This window comes from Syngnathus leptorhynchus, chromosome 18 (assembly GCF_054491065.1).
Source record: "Syngnathus leptorhynchus isolate UIUO chromosome 18, UIUO_Slep, whole genome shotgun sequence".
NCBI classification, from domain to species: domain Eukaryota; kingdom Metazoa; phylum Chordata; class Actinopteri; order Syngnathiformes; family Syngnathidae; genus Syngnathus; species Syngnathus leptorhynchus.
This window is the reverse complement of record NC_141212.1, coordinates 1107175-1120647: the sequence shown is the minus strand read 5'-3', so window position 1 is coordinate 1120647 and position 13473 is coordinate 1107175. Positions and strand designations below refer to the sequence as shown.

At 57.3% G+C, this 13473-nt stretch overlaps 3 protein-coding genes across 10 annotated transcripts in view; 2 read left to right on the top strand and 1 right to left on the bottom strand.

The window, feature by feature from the left end:
* Positions 1-2440, top strand: part of LOC147042149 (collagen alpha-1(XII) chain-like) — a 33914-nt gene extending 31474 nt beyond the window's left edge. For 4 of the 6 annotated variants that reach the window (XM_085938369.1, XM_085938368.1, XM_085938371.1 and 1 more), the window contains 6 exons: positions 9-80; positions 180-215; positions 303-369; positions 457-711; positions 785-955; positions 1103-2438. In XM_085938369.1, coding sequence (XP_085794495.1) covers positions 9-80; positions 180-215; positions 303-369; positions 457-711; positions 785-955; positions 1103-1113 — 612 coding nt within the window. In that variant the 3' untranslated portion in view covers positions 1114-2438. Of the gene's footprint in view, positions 1-8; positions 81-179; positions 216-302; positions 370-456; positions 712-784; positions 956-1102 lie in introns of all 6 variants that reach the window. The other 2 variants (XM_085938373.1, XM_085938372.1) reach the window with 2 other exon arrangements.
* A 452-nt stretch (positions 2441-2892) lies between these two features.
* kidins220b (kinase D-interacting substrate 220b) lies at positions 2893-11735 on the top strand. Of its 3 annotated transcripts, none has more exons than XM_085938377.1 (28): positions 2893-3073; positions 3717-3876; positions 3947-4045; positions 4178-4276; positions 4354-4452; positions 4524-4622; positions 4703-4801; positions 4861-5058; positions 5130-5228; positions 5289-5387; positions 5452-5550; positions 5619-5796; positions 5865-6029; positions 6104-6283; positions 6356-6521; positions 6591-6742; positions 6807-7096; positions 7157-7297; positions 7373-7717; positions 7784-7928; positions 8002-8164; positions 8240-8418; positions 8496-8725; positions 8969-9091; positions 9253-9390; positions 9461-9559; positions 9634-9876; positions 9944-11735. In XM_085938377.1, the coding sequence occupies exons 2-28, from the start codon at positions 3745-3747 to the stop codon at positions 11054-11056; spliced, it is 5172 nt and encodes a 1723-aa protein (XP_085794503.1). In that variant the 5' UTR covers positions 2893-3073; positions 3717-3744; the 3' UTR covers positions 11057-11735. The 3 variants fall into 3 exon arrangements, with proteins under 3 accessions (XP_085794503.1, XP_085794502.1, XP_085794500.1); XM_085938376.1 differs by having other exon boundaries at positions 4521-4622; positions 9947-11734; XM_085938374.1 differs by having other exon boundaries at positions 4521-4622; positions 9944-11734.
* sox11b (SRY-box transcription factor 11b) lies at positions 11616-12972 on the bottom strand. The gene has a single exon (XM_085938396.1). The coding sequence runs from the start codon at positions 12610-12612 to the stop codon at positions 11854-11856; it is 759 nt and encodes a 252-aa protein (XP_085794522.1). The 5' UTR covers positions 12613-12972; the 3' UTR covers positions 11616-11853.
* Between the last annotated feature and the right edge of the window lie 501 nt (positions 12973-13473).

Here is a 13473-nt window from a genome sequence, read left to right as displayed (position 1 = left end):
CCCCACAGGGACCCCCAGGCTCCCCTGGAGCGGCCGGTCTGGAAGGAAAACCCGGCAACACGGGTCCCAATGGAACTCCCGTGAGTGATGTCAACTGATGAACGACACGCGAGCAAACCTTCTTTGGAGTGACCGATGTGTGTGTGTGTGTGTGTGTGTGTGTGTGCGTGCGCTTTCAGGGTCCCGCGGGGGCAAAGGGAGACAAGGGAGAGCGCGTGAGTACAGTTTGACATCCGTTGGCCGTCCCATGAAGATGACTTTGAGCTTCACTTTGTCCTCGTTGGTGTCTTTGTGTTCCTCAGGGAGACTTTGCGCCTCAAAACATGATGCGCTCCATCGCCAGGCAGGTCTGTGAACAGCTTGTCAACGGTGAGTCGGACCTCTTCAACTTCATCTTGTTGGGAAAAAAAAAAAAAAATCCTTGACGACGGCGCCTTCACGGTTGGTCCCCTGCAGCCCAGATGAACCGCGTCAATAGCCTCTTGAACCAGATCCCCAGCGGTATCCACCGCAGCAACAACCCCGGCCCACGGGGGCCCTCCGGACCCCCCGGCTTGCCGGGACCGCGCGGAGAGGTGGGCCCCTCCGGAAGGAGCGGTTTCCCCGGAAACCCGGGACTGCCGGGACAGCCCGGGGAGATGGGGCCGGCCGGAGAGAAGGGCGAGCTGGGCGTGGCGGGAATCGGACAGAAAGGCCCACGAGGACCCCCGGGTAGGCTTTGAGCGGCCATCATTGTGGGTAAGGTAGACGACTTTGTAATCTTTGGTGACGTCACTCCCGCCAGGCCCACCGGGAGAAAGCAGAACGGGCCCCCCCGGGCCGACGGGCTCCACGGGATCTCGCGGCCCTCCCGGCCGTCCCGGTTACGCCGGCGCCCGCGGCCCCCCAGGGCCGGCCGGCTACTGCGACTCCACCCAGTGCGCGGGCATTCCTTATAACGGTCAAGGATACGCGGGTAAGTAGGCGGGCCCACGTCGCTGGAGTCAAAGAATTCCTTTGTAACCCAATCTCACGCGAGGGATGCGGTTTAGGACGTAGTCGGGCGCGCGTGCGTGCGTGCGTGCGTGATTCCTGACGCCGTGTGCTGTGCTGCTCGTTGCAGGTTCCGCGTAGTTTTTCTTTGCCGCCTGCGCCGCTTTCATGACTTCCCGAAAGACGTTTGAGGGAAGCGCTAACAAACTTTGCTGCACCGAAAAAAACAACAAACAACAGCAACAAACAGGAACTAACCAACAGCAAACACGGGCGGCGGCCATTTTCGCGGGCCCCTTTGCATCTCGCCGGCAAAAGACCACCAGGAGCATGCCGACCACGATGACGACCGCCACGACACCGATTACAGCCGGAACGAACGAGAACGTACTAACCGACATGGAAATGAACTGTTGATGCTTTGTTGCCTAGCGACCCTCAACCTAGTGCTTGCCAACGCAAACAACAAACGTGCTCATACAGTGAACCCCCGTCAGCGCCACCTATTTCCTCAAGTCGCAATTCGCCACAGTCTTCGCAATTGTCCCGATTCATAGTTTGAAGTTAATAGGCACGTCACTTGGATTGACCTGAAATCAATTGGCGAAGGGGTGGAGGGGGGGGGGGGGGGGTTCACTGTATTTGACAACATCCTGATGATGATGCATGTCTGATGTGACGCAAGAACTTTCAAAGGTCCTCAGGGTCCCGCCGGAGGTTCGTGCACACACGTTCGTGTTGCACTTTGCCGCCGTGCATAGCGCTGACCGAACGAATGAATGTTGACTAACACGCTTGATTGACATGCAAATTAGCAGCAGTCGCCCCGCCCTCTCCTCCAAAGCCCGCCTACTAACATCCGACTCAAATGGGAAATTGTGGACCTTGTTGCCACGACGACAACTACAACGAGGAATGCTGTGTGAGCAGGCCGCTCTCCATCGGTGCCCGACGGCCGGCCGCTGGCCCCGCATCCCGACGAGGACCAATCGGCCGAGAGGCGACGTCGGAAGCGTTCGCTAGGCGCCAACGTTCCATCTTAGACGTTCTCCATCTTCATCGTCGTTTGTTGCGACGAACACCTCCGCAACGTTTGCCTGTGTGTGAATGTGTGTGTGCATATTGATCATGTGTGTGTGCGCGCGTCAAATTTTGTAACATATTTGCTTTGTGTTTTGTATCCGCCATCACTCGCGCAATGCAGCAGCAAAAGTTCTTGCTACTTACGCTAGCGACTATTTATCAGCGCTCCTTATTAGCCACTTTCTACCTGTAAAGCTCATGTAGCCACGCCCCTCATTTGCATGTCTGATGTTAATTTTGTTTCAGATTGTCAATCAAAAAGACAACTTTTTATTTATTTCTCACACAAGGAAAAAAGCTTTTTTCAATAAAACCACTGAAAACACAGGATTCCAACCGTTTTGTGATGCTGTTTGCCTAAAATAAACGCTGAAATGGTTTTTGAAATATGATCAACGTCCCTCAGTCCCAAACGCCTGCATGAGCTGCTCAGAGGCTGCTGGCTAGCGCGCTTGACTCTAAATTAGTGGGAAAATAATTTAAAAAAATAGTTAGATCGCGGATAGAGCACGCTTCCTTTGACATTTGATTATTTATGTTGTTGTTTTTCTTCATTTGCATTCCATCAGCTGTGTCTTTTGTCAAAGGCGTCATAATACCATGAAATAAATTCATAACACTCTTTCAAAATAAAATATCCAGCTCGCACCAAGCGACGGGAGCCAGACGTTATTCATAAAATATTAAAATGGCTGACGTGATTAACGATTGGTATGTGGGAGATGTGAATAATTGGGAAAATCGTGAAATATCTCACCGGGCTGAACGACAAATAAAGGCTTAGCTCTTACTTTGTCAAGCCTAAGCGGAAATATGCGTGTCATTACCGGAGTTTGCCGTGTGGCGCGCTTATGTTGGTCAAGATGGCTGCTGCGCCTGTTGTTTGGGCTGAAGAATGAGATGAGCATCGCCTGACAAAACATCCGACCCTAATCCACCGACACTCCGACAGAAGGAAGAATTCATCGGCCAGAATAACTCCCAAGACCATCTGGATCCGAACGACGTCATTCCTTCGGTAATCATTTGTGGTCGCCTCCGAATGGCCACTAAGCATCCTTGAAACGGTTGATTGACACGTCGCCCATTAAAAGCGCTTGACAGAGTCGAACATGTGTTTTATTGGCAAGGTTTATATTTATATTTGCTTTCAGCCGTTTATTTATTGCTGCGTGACAGCGTCTTTGCCATTCCTTTTCAATGTCACCGGGAGCTCAAAGGTTATTTTCGACGACGCTTCCATGGGCGTCATCATGGCAGCTGAAATGCTAAATTCACTTTAATTTCTAGTTGCAAATGGATTATCGAGCAAATTTGCTCATATATTAAATTATTTGTCAGTATATAATTATTTTTTTTTGGGTGTAACGAGACGTTTGTGTGATGGCGCGCTGCCGCGTGTTGCCATGGTAACAGCACGTCAGTCATGATTCTATTCGACAAATCGACGTCATTTGATGCGAATAAACTTAATTCGGTTATACGTTAATTGCGTTGCTTTTCACACATTTCTATATTGATTACGTTCATGTAAAGGTGCGCCAGCGACAGGTGCATGACGGCATCACTAACGCGCCCCCTGCAGGCGGCCTTATGCGTGTCTGTCAGATGTACCTGCAGGGGGCGCAGTGACAGCTTCTTTGACGTGTGTGCGTGAGCAGGAGCTGCGTCCTTTGAGAAATTGCCAAGATGGACACCACCACTTCCATCAAGATGACCACGATGGCCATCCAGAAGCTGTTTGGCCACGTGGAGGAGGAGAATCTGACAGCATTGCGAGACCACCTGGACCGTTTCAAGGAAGTGGACGGACGAAGCGACGTAGGTGCTAATTAACGCTAAACGACTATCTCGGTCTCCTGTGTAAAACTGTCTGTTTTGCGGTGGTCAGAATGGGCAGACGCCGCTCATGCTGGCTGCCGAGCAGGGCAGCCTGGAAATCGTGCAGGAGCTCATCCGGCGAGGAGCCAATGTCAATCTGGATGACGTGGTGAGCAAAACAGATGGGGGCGGGGTTGGGGAGCAGTGCTGTTGCCAAGCAACAAGATGATGGCATGGTAACCGCGAGTTATGTTTTTCCGCGCGCACCTTTGCGTACTTTGTGTAAATCTGTGTCGCTCAGGACTGCTGGTCGGCCCTGATCTCAGCCGCCAAGGAAGGTCACGTGGAGGTGGTGAAGGAGCTTCTGGAGAACAGCGCCTACATCGAGCATCGAGACGTGGTGCGCCTCCCGTTCGTCCGTCCGGTCGGGCGCCGGCGGCGACGTGATGTCATTTAAGTGCGGCCTTTGTGTGGCAGGGAGGATGGACGGCGCTCATGTGGGCCTCGTATAAAGGTCGTGTGGATGTGGCCAAATTGCTGCTGGAGCACTGCGCGAACCCCAACACCACCGGACAGGTAGCACGTCGCACATGAAAGCATCACGCTAGAAAGAGTCCCATGGGCTACTATTTGCTCGTCCCTAGCAGTACAGCGTGTACCCCATCATCTGGGCCTCCGGGCGAGGTCACGCCGACGTGGTTAAACTCTTGCTGGACAGCGGCGCCAAAGTCAACTGCTCCGATAAGGTGACATCCCACAACAACGCACATACGTGGACACTCGCTAGGTGGCACTTTCACGCTCACATTCTGAGCGTGTGTGTTAGTACGGGACGACTTCCCTGATCTGGGCGGCGAGGAAAGGCCATTTGGACTGCGTCATGCACCTGCTGGAGAACGGCGCCGACGTGGACCAGGACGGAGCGGTAAGAAGCCGTATCGGCCGACCTGACAGCTTGACGGCTGACGCCCCGCCTCCCGGCAGAACTCGATGACGGCGCTGATCGTGGCGGTGAAAGGCGGCTTCACCGACGTGGTGAAGGAGCTGCTAAAGCGCAACCCCAACGTCAACATGACGGACAAAGACGGCAACACGGCGCTGATGATCGCTGCCAAGGAAGGCTACACCGAGATCGTGCAGGACCTTCTTGACGCCGGCACCTACGTCAACATTCCCGACCGGGTGAGGCGCCGCCGCCGCCGTCACGCGCTTTCTTTTGTTTGAGATCGTTAAATGCCCGCATGCGCACGCAGAGTGGCGACACGGTGCTGATCGGAGCGGTGAGAGGCGGTCACGTGGAGATCGTCAGAGCTCTGCTGCACAAGTACGCCGACATTGACATTCGGGGCCAGGTGAGTCATTCGTGTTGACCGCGAGCGACCACGATGATGACGATGCTGGGGTGCATCCAGGAGAGCAAGACTGCGCTGTACTGGGCGGTGGAGAAAGGCAACGCCTCCATGGTGCGCGACATCCTGCACTGCAACCCCGACACGGAGACGTGCACCAAGGTGAGACGCGGCGCCGCACACGGGCACGACCACGGGAAGTCACGCCTCCGCTTCTCCCTTTCAGGACGGCGAGACGCCTCTCATCAAAGCCACCAAGATGAGAAGCATCGAGATCGTCGAGCTGCTGCTGGATAAAGGGGCCAAGGTGTCCGCTGTCGACAAGGTCCGACGAGCTGACGCGTTTGGCCGCGCACGTGGGCCGGCGGATTTGACGGCTGAATTTGTCTCCAGAGGGGAGACACGCCCCTGCACATCGCCATCCGTGGGCGCAGCCGCCGGCTGGCCGAGCTGCTCCTGAGGAACCCCAAAGATGGCCGCCTGCTCTACCGTCCCAACAAGGCGGGCGAGACGCCCTACAACATCGACTGCAGCCACCAGAAGAGCATCCTCACGCAGATCTTCGGCGCCCGTAGGTGGCGTTAGGCCTGGCCGGCCGCCCGCCCTCGCCCGCTCACCGTCTCCGTTCCCCTCCCGCAGGTCACCTGTCGCCCACCGAGTCGGACGGCGACATGCTGGGCTACGACCTGTACAGCTCGGCCCTGGCCGACATCCTGAGCGAGCCCACCATGCAGCCGCCCATCTGCGTGGGGCTCTACGCGCAGTGGGGCAGCGGAAAGTCCTTCCTGCTCAAGAAGCTGGAAGGTGAGCATGCACTCGGGCTGGCACGCGGAGGGAGACCAGATCAGGACACGCGTGCGTGCGTGTGTTGTCCTCAGACGAGATGAAGACGTTCGCGGGCCAGCAAATGGAGCCGCTGTTGGGCCCCTCGTGGCTGGCGGCCGTCCTGACGCTGCTCCTGTGCGGCGTGGTGGCCTTGGTTCTGGGCTTCACCTTGGACCCCAAGCTGGCCGTGGCCGTCTCGCTCAGCCTGCTGGCGCTGCTCTACATCTTCTTCGGTGAGCTCCTCCCCCGCACTTCAGCGCCGCAGACCTCCGCCGCGTTTAAGCCTTCTTCTTTGCGGTGGGCAGTGGTCATCTACTTCGGGGGCCGGCGCGAGGGGGACAACTGGAACTGGGCGTGGCTCCTCAGCAACCGCTTGGCCCGCCACATCGGCTACCTGGAGCTCCTCCTCAAGCTCATGTTCGTCAACCCGCCGGAGCTCCCGGAGCAGAGCGCCCGAGCGCTGCCCGTCAGGTAACGAGCACCCGACGCCGCGCCGTTGCGCTGATGTCATCGCGATGTCACGGTCGTGTCACGCCGCAGGTTTCTCTTCACCGATTACAATCGACTGTCGAGCGTCGGCGGCGAGACGTCAATGGCCGAGATGATCGCCACGTTGTCCGACGCGTGCGAGAGGGAGTTTGGATTCCTCGCCACTCGCCTCTTCAGGGTCTTCAAGACGGACGAGGCGCCAGGTACGCGCTTGCCCGCGAGGCCCCCCTCCGAGAAGGCCCGGACGACAAGTTGTTGCGGTTGCAGGAAAGGGCAAGTGGAAGAAGACCTGCTGCGTGCCGTCCTTCATGCTGTTTGCGCTGGTGATGGGCTGCCTGGTGAGCGGCGTGGCGCTCATGGCCGTCTTTCGGGTGGGCGGCGACAACCACACGGTCAACGGCGTCCTGATGGCGCTGGGCGGCGTGGTGGGCGTGGCCCTCCTGCTCAACTGCCGCACGTGGTGGCGGGTCTCCAACTCGGTGCTCAACTCGCAGAGGAAGCGGCTGCACGGCGCCGCCAACAAGATGCACAAGCTCAAGAGCGAAGGCTTCATGAAGGTCGGAAAGGACTTCCATGTCGGGCGCGACTCGAGCGGCTGAAGCTGACTTTTCTTGCAGGTTCTGAAGTGCGAAGTGGAGCTGATGGCCAAGATGGCCAAGACCATCGACGGGTTCACTCAGCACCAGACCAGGTTGGCGGTGGTCATTGACAGCTTGGACGCGTGTGAGCAGGACAAAGTTCTGCAGATGCTCGACACGGTGAGAGCAGACCACAGCGAGGATGAAAGTTTGGGACTTTTTTTGACCCTCTCGGCATCTCCGCGCATCCCGCAGGTGCGAGTCCTGTTTTCCAAAGGTCCCTTCATCTCCATCTTCGCCAGCGACCCGCACATCATCATCAAGGCCATCAACCAGAACCTGAACAGCGTCCTGCGAGACTTTGTCAACGGACACGACTACATGCGCAACATCGTCCACCTGCCCGTCTTCCTCAACAGCAGAGGCCTGTCCAGCGCCAGGAAGATGGGCGGCGGCGGCGGCGGCGGCGGCGCACCCGCCAACGGCGACGCCGCCAACGTGGATTGCGCAGGTTGGCACGAGGAGCTGGACCGCAAGTTGTCCCAACACAGCTTGGGAGAGCTCACCAAGAGTGGCAGCAAGGCCACCCTCAGCCGTCGGGTAAGATGGCCGCCCGCCCGACATTGAAAAGAGAAAAGCCTTTTGCAACCTCGGTGGCGTGCGCAGGACACCTTCCGGAGGCGCCAGGCGCAGCGCTCGGTGACTCGCCAGATGTCCTTCGACTTGACCAAGCTTATGGTGGCCGAAGACTGGTTCACCGACATCAGCCCGCAGAGCATGAGGAGGCTCCTCAACATCGTCTCCGTCACCGGTCAGCTCGCAGCGTGCGGCTTAGCGACGTCGGGGCGCCCGCAGCCGACCGCTTCTGCTTTGACTGCGCGCAGGTCGTCTGCTGAGAGCCAATCAGATCGCTTTCAACTGGGACCGCCTGGCGTCGTGGATCAACCTGACGGAGCAGTGGCCCTACCGGACGTCCTGGCTCATCCTCTTCCTGGAGGAGAGCGACGGCGTTCCCGACCAGGCCACGCTCAAGAACATTTATGAGAGGTGAGCGCCGGCCGGCCGGTCGGTCGGCTAGCCGCTGCCGAGCGCTCGCGCCGAGCTGACTTTGGTCCGGCGCAGGGTGCTGAGGAACATCCCCACCACCAAAGACGTGGAGCCGCTGCTGGAGATCGACGGAGACGTCCGCGCCTTTGAAGTGTTCCTGTCGTCGCGGACGCCCGTCCTGACCGCCAGGGACATTCGTACCTTCCTGCCCTGCACCGTCAACCTGGACCCCAAACTGCGGGAAATCATTGCCGGTACCTTCTCCGTCATATCCTTCTTTCTCTGTTTCCTCATCATTGATTCTTCCTGCCCCACCCGCCCGCCCGCCCAGATGTGCGTGCGGCCCGTGAGCAGGTGAACCTGGGCGCCATCGGCTACCCGACCTTGCAGGAGGTCCAGCCCCGGCCCGTGTCCATGTACAGTCAGGTGTCGTCGGCGTGCTCGCCGTCCGCCTCCTTCAGCGGACCCTTCAACCCGGCGGCGGGGACCGTGGTGCCGCCGCCGCCTCACAGCAGCTACTACAGCGGCATGGGCGGACCCCAGCACCCCTTCTACAACAGGGTCAGCCCCCCCCCCCATATATTTCTTTGCTTTGATTTTTGCCAGTATATAACAATGGAGTCATTGACTCATTTCCTCGTCCTTAATGAAGACAAAGGGCTTCTTTTTTTAGGAAGTACCCAAATCCGCTCTCTAAGAATCGCCTCCATGTTCCATCGGCACCACGTCACGCAGCGGCTTCCCATCCATCGTTTGTCACGTTCGTGTTTGATTTGCGTTGTGTTGATTTTCTTTCTGTCTCAGCCATATTTCCCCCACCACCACCATCTCCACCATCCGCCACGCCCCCTGGTGGCGGCCTACCCATCACACCTCCTTCCTCGCATGCTCGTTAAGAGCACGGCCCCCCGTGACGCCCCCTCGAGCGTGAGTACATCGGCCACATCCTACCTTTGCCACCTTTCGTTGGTCATTTCAACTCTGGATGACGACGACGACGACCACGATGATGTTGAACACGGACGCCGCTTTCCCCGCCGCCTTTTAACAATCACCAATCACAAGCTGCCGTTCGTTTTGTGTCTCAGGGCTCCGCCTCGGTGGCTTCGGGGACGCCGCCCACCCTCCTGAGCGCCATGACGACGGACGGCGTGTGCGAGCGCGTCAAGCAGATCCAGGGCATCGACCAGGCCATGTTGGCCGCGTACACCGCCACCGTCAGGAAGGTGAGCGCCGCCCGTCACCGAGGTCCGACATTCTCTCATCGGACGTTCATTCCATTTCGCTCGCCTTCAGGCCAACGTGAACGGACGAGTCCTGTCGCAGTGCAACCTGGATGAGCTGAAAAAGGAGATGAACATGAACTTCGGGGACTGGCAGCTCTTTCGGGCCAGCGTGAGCGCCACGCCCAAATGGCCGGCCCGCTAAGCCGTCCGGCCGCGCGCTGACCTCACTTTCTGTCCCCGCAGGTGGTGGAAATGCGGCAGGTGGAGAGCCAAGTGCTGTACGAGGAGGCCGCCAGCGAGCAAGGCAGCGTGACGGGCGGCCAGCCCGATGCGGGCCTGCGCCGAGCCGCCGCGCAGGCCCGCGCCGGCCACGCCCCCAGCGACGTGTCCCCGATGTACAGCTTCACTCTGAGCTTCGACGACCTCAGCATGATCGGCCTGGAGGAGTCGCAGCCGCCCAGACACGCCGGCGGCGCGCATTGGATGGTCAGCAAACTCAGCCAGAAGACCCATTGGCGCTGGAAATGCATCACTTTGTGTTGGTTTGTTCCAGCAGGGCGCCCCCCAGCGGACCGGCAGCATCACGAGCCTCAACTCGCAGGAGTCCAGCAACGACATCGTCAAATTGACGGATAAGCAGCAGGCCGAGTACCGATGCGCCTACCAGGAGTACATCGCCCAGATGGCCCAGTTGGAGGGTGCCGGCGGGGGCGGCGATAGACCGGTCCAGCCTCAGCCGGGGCACTTCATGACGCCGTCTTCAGACCAGGCCGGCAAGGACGGACCCGAGCAAGACGGACGCAAGGCCTCGGCGAGCAAGAGGAGCGGCAGCAAAGCGGCCTCCGACAGCGCCGACGGCGGCGAAGCGCTGGATCCCATCACGGAAGAAGACGAGAAGGGAGAACACGGGTCGTCCAAGTCCCTGCTGGCCCGCAAGACCTCGGCCGAGCGAGGCGGCCTTTTCGCGGGCGCCAAGGCGGGCGGAGACGGTCTGCGCTACCAGAAGCTAACCAGCGATGACGAGGAGTCGGAGGAGTCCGACACCCTGCTGTTGAAAAACGCCAAGGCCAAAGCGAGCGGCTGCTCCTTGGCCCTGAAAGGGAAGGACTACCTGTCGGACGCCACCTTGGACAAGAAGGACTCGTCCGACTCGGGCGTGCGCTCCAACGAGAGCTCGCCCAACCACTCGCTGCAGGACGAGGAGGCCGACCTGTCGCAGTCGCTGACGGAACGCAGCGACTTGATCCAGCTGAGCGAGGACGGCGCCGCCCGCAAGCAAGAGCCTCCCGCCGGCCTCCCCGCCGCCTTGCGGGACGCCGCCCTGCGGGACGGCGCCGAGAGCCGCATGTCTATCTGCAGCCCCGAGGAGGCCTGGCCCGCCGCACAGACCTGGAACCTGAACCGCTCGGCCGGCAGCGTGACGCTCAACAACAACACCAACGCTCAGCAGGGCGAGCGCCCCCGCCAGACGCCCCGCCGCGACGCCCCCGCCGGCGAAGCCATCATCCCGCCCGCGACCACCGGCACCACCCGGCCCGGCCCCGACAATGAAAACGTGCGAGTGGTCCACTTGAAGAGGGGCCTGAAGCCCGGAGACCCTCCCGAGGTCTGCACCATGACGGCCGACGCCGTGGCCTTCGGAGAGGAACGCGAGAGCATCCTGTGACCTGTCGCATGCCCGCCGCATCATGTGACTTGCCATTCCGATTGATCAAACCTTTCCCGTGTTAACATTGTGGGGATTTTGCCGTTTGTGTTTGTAGATGTCAACTAGCTCGTCGTCGTGACGCATGACGTATCCCTGACCACCAGGCCCGGTCCGACCCTCCGTCCTCCATTTGGTACCCCACCACACAGCCAGACTAAGTCTCAAAAGTTTGATTTAGAAAATCAGCTGCGTCAAATTGCTCGACTCCAAATCTCGACACCCTCATCGAATTCAATTTTGCTTCAGGTGAAACGGGCCTGTGGCACACACAAAAATTTGGGGACCGCTGCTTTAGATGTTCAATATGATGCTTGCAAAACAAAACAAAAATTGTGATTGACGTCCAATGTCATGTTTGTGTCACCTTAGCTCCGCCCCCTGTGACTTGATGGATGTAATATTTCCATGTCAATAACTAGTGACGTGTTATGACGTATATGTCAAATGTGCTATTGTGCATGTTTTGGCAAAGTTGCATGAAGTTGTCACGTCATTAAAGGGAAAAAAAAACAAGACAGACTTGCATCCCATTTATTATTTGGTCACGCGTTTCCTTCCATATTTTACAAAACAGGAGCAGAAATCAAACTTTGTCACATGACCAACACAAAACCTGCCAGCACTCAAAATGTAACAAGTGCGTAAAAAAAACATTCAAACTTTTTTTTTTTAGGTTTTCGTTTTTTTAAGACAACTGAGCAAATAAAAAGTCAAGTCCCAGATTTTTATTTTATTTTTTTCCCATCCCTCTTGGCTCAGAAGGTGAAGAGAAAGTCTCCGGTTATCATCCGGCTCAGTTCGGGCGTGCAGTGGTCTGGGAAGTCAAAGTGGGAGCCGTGACCCCGCTCGGTTCCGCTCCAGTCCTTGTCCAAATCCTTGTCCACCAGAGAGAGGCTCAGGTTTGCTGGCTCCGAGGGGGCGGGGCTGAGAGGGAACAGGTCGTCCCCGCAGCACGAGGAACTGGAGCCGGAGCGGGACCGGGCTGAGGACGAAGAGTCCGGTGAGAGGGCTCCGCTGGGCTGGCGCGTGTACAACAGCCGAGAAAAATCTTCATCCGCTTCTGCGGCGGTTTCGTCCGAGTCGCTGAAGTCTCGCTTGAGCACGAAGCGAGCCCGCCGGTTCGGGTTCGGCTGCTGGCCGGCGCCCGAGGAGCCCGTCTTACTCTTTTTCTTGGGTCGGTACTTGTAGCCCGGGTGATCGGCCATGTGCTGCAGGCGGAGCCGCTCGGCCTCGCGGATAAATGGAATTTTCTCGGACTTGTCCAAAGACTTCCATCGCTTCCCGAGCCGCTTGGAGATTTCGGCGTTGTGCACTTCCGGCGACTGCTGCATGATCTTCCTGCGCTCCATTTTGGACCAAACCATGAAGGCGTTCATGGGCCGCTTGATGTGAGCTGCAGCCGCCGATTTGCCGGCGTGCCGCTGCTGCTGAACCATGGTGCCGCCGGCGTGCCGCTGCTGCTGAACCATGGTGCCGACCCGCCCAGAGTCACCGCCGACTTTCACCCTATTCATGCAGCCAGCCCGCACGGTTCCGTTTGGGGGTGCAAGCGCAAGCAGACGCACACGAACCGGCCGGCCGGCGTCTTCCAAACATCTACCGGTCTAGTGGGAGTTTAAGCCAATCGCAGCACAGCTTTCTGATCGGACGCCCGCCTTTTTATTCGTCTCGACCAATCGTAGCTCGGTTTTGTGTGATTTTTCGTCTTCCCGCTTTTGTCGCTTTCAGAGCCAATCCAAGCTCAGCTAATCTATCAACCGCTTTTCAATGGGAAATCAGGGTCATTGAATAAAAGAAAATACACAAATCATTTTCTTGTGGTTGTGGTTAATTTCAGATTTTTTTTTACTTAATTTTGTTTTCTTCATTGGTGCATTATAGACCATTTTTTAAGAATTATTGCATTATAGACAAGTTTTTTTTATTGTAATAAAAAAAATCTTATGTGCATTGCCTAGGGCATCTTTCTTTCAATATATCTTTCAAGTATTGTTTCAGTTATATTTTGATAGAATTTTTCAAACTTTAAGGGATTTGAATTGTTGGGGTGCAAAATGTGGAAGCGTTGTAAAAGGACAGTCAAACTGCATCACTGCTCAAGCGGTTCCATTGTTGTTTGGGTTGTGGACTCTCAAATGAGGCGTCCCCACGCCCCTCATCTTGTTCAGCGTGCTTTGGGGGGAGGTGAAATGATTGCTGGGCTCCATTAAGGAGGAAGCCCCCCCAGCCATACTTTTTCTTGCTGCTTCCCGATTGGGTGCAGAGAAATGGGCTGGCTTTTCAGGCCAAGCAAGTGGAGGAAGCACTTGACCTTTGAGGGTCAAACCCCTAACATGGTGGGGGAAGGGAGGACCTGATGGACCCTGACAAGGAAA

Bases quoted from the DNA above. Each gene is read 5' to 3' on its own strand.
- kidins220b (XM_085938374.1), top strand. From the start codon at position 3,745: ATGGACACCACCACTTCCATCAAGATGACCACGATGGCCATCCAGAAG. The intron at 6,030-6,103 runs GTGAGCATGCAC...TGTTGTCCTCAG, and splicing joins CCTGCTCAAGAAGCTGGAAG to ACGAGATGAAGACGTTCGCG. The intron at 9,877-9,943 runs GTCAGCAAACTC...GGTTTGTTCCAG, and splicing joins CCGGCGGCGCGCATTGGATG to CAGGGCGCCCCCCAGCGGAC.
- sox11b (XM_085938396.1), bottom strand. From the start codon at position 12,612: ATGAATAGGGTGAAAGTCGGCGGTGACTCTGGGCGGGTCGGCACCATG.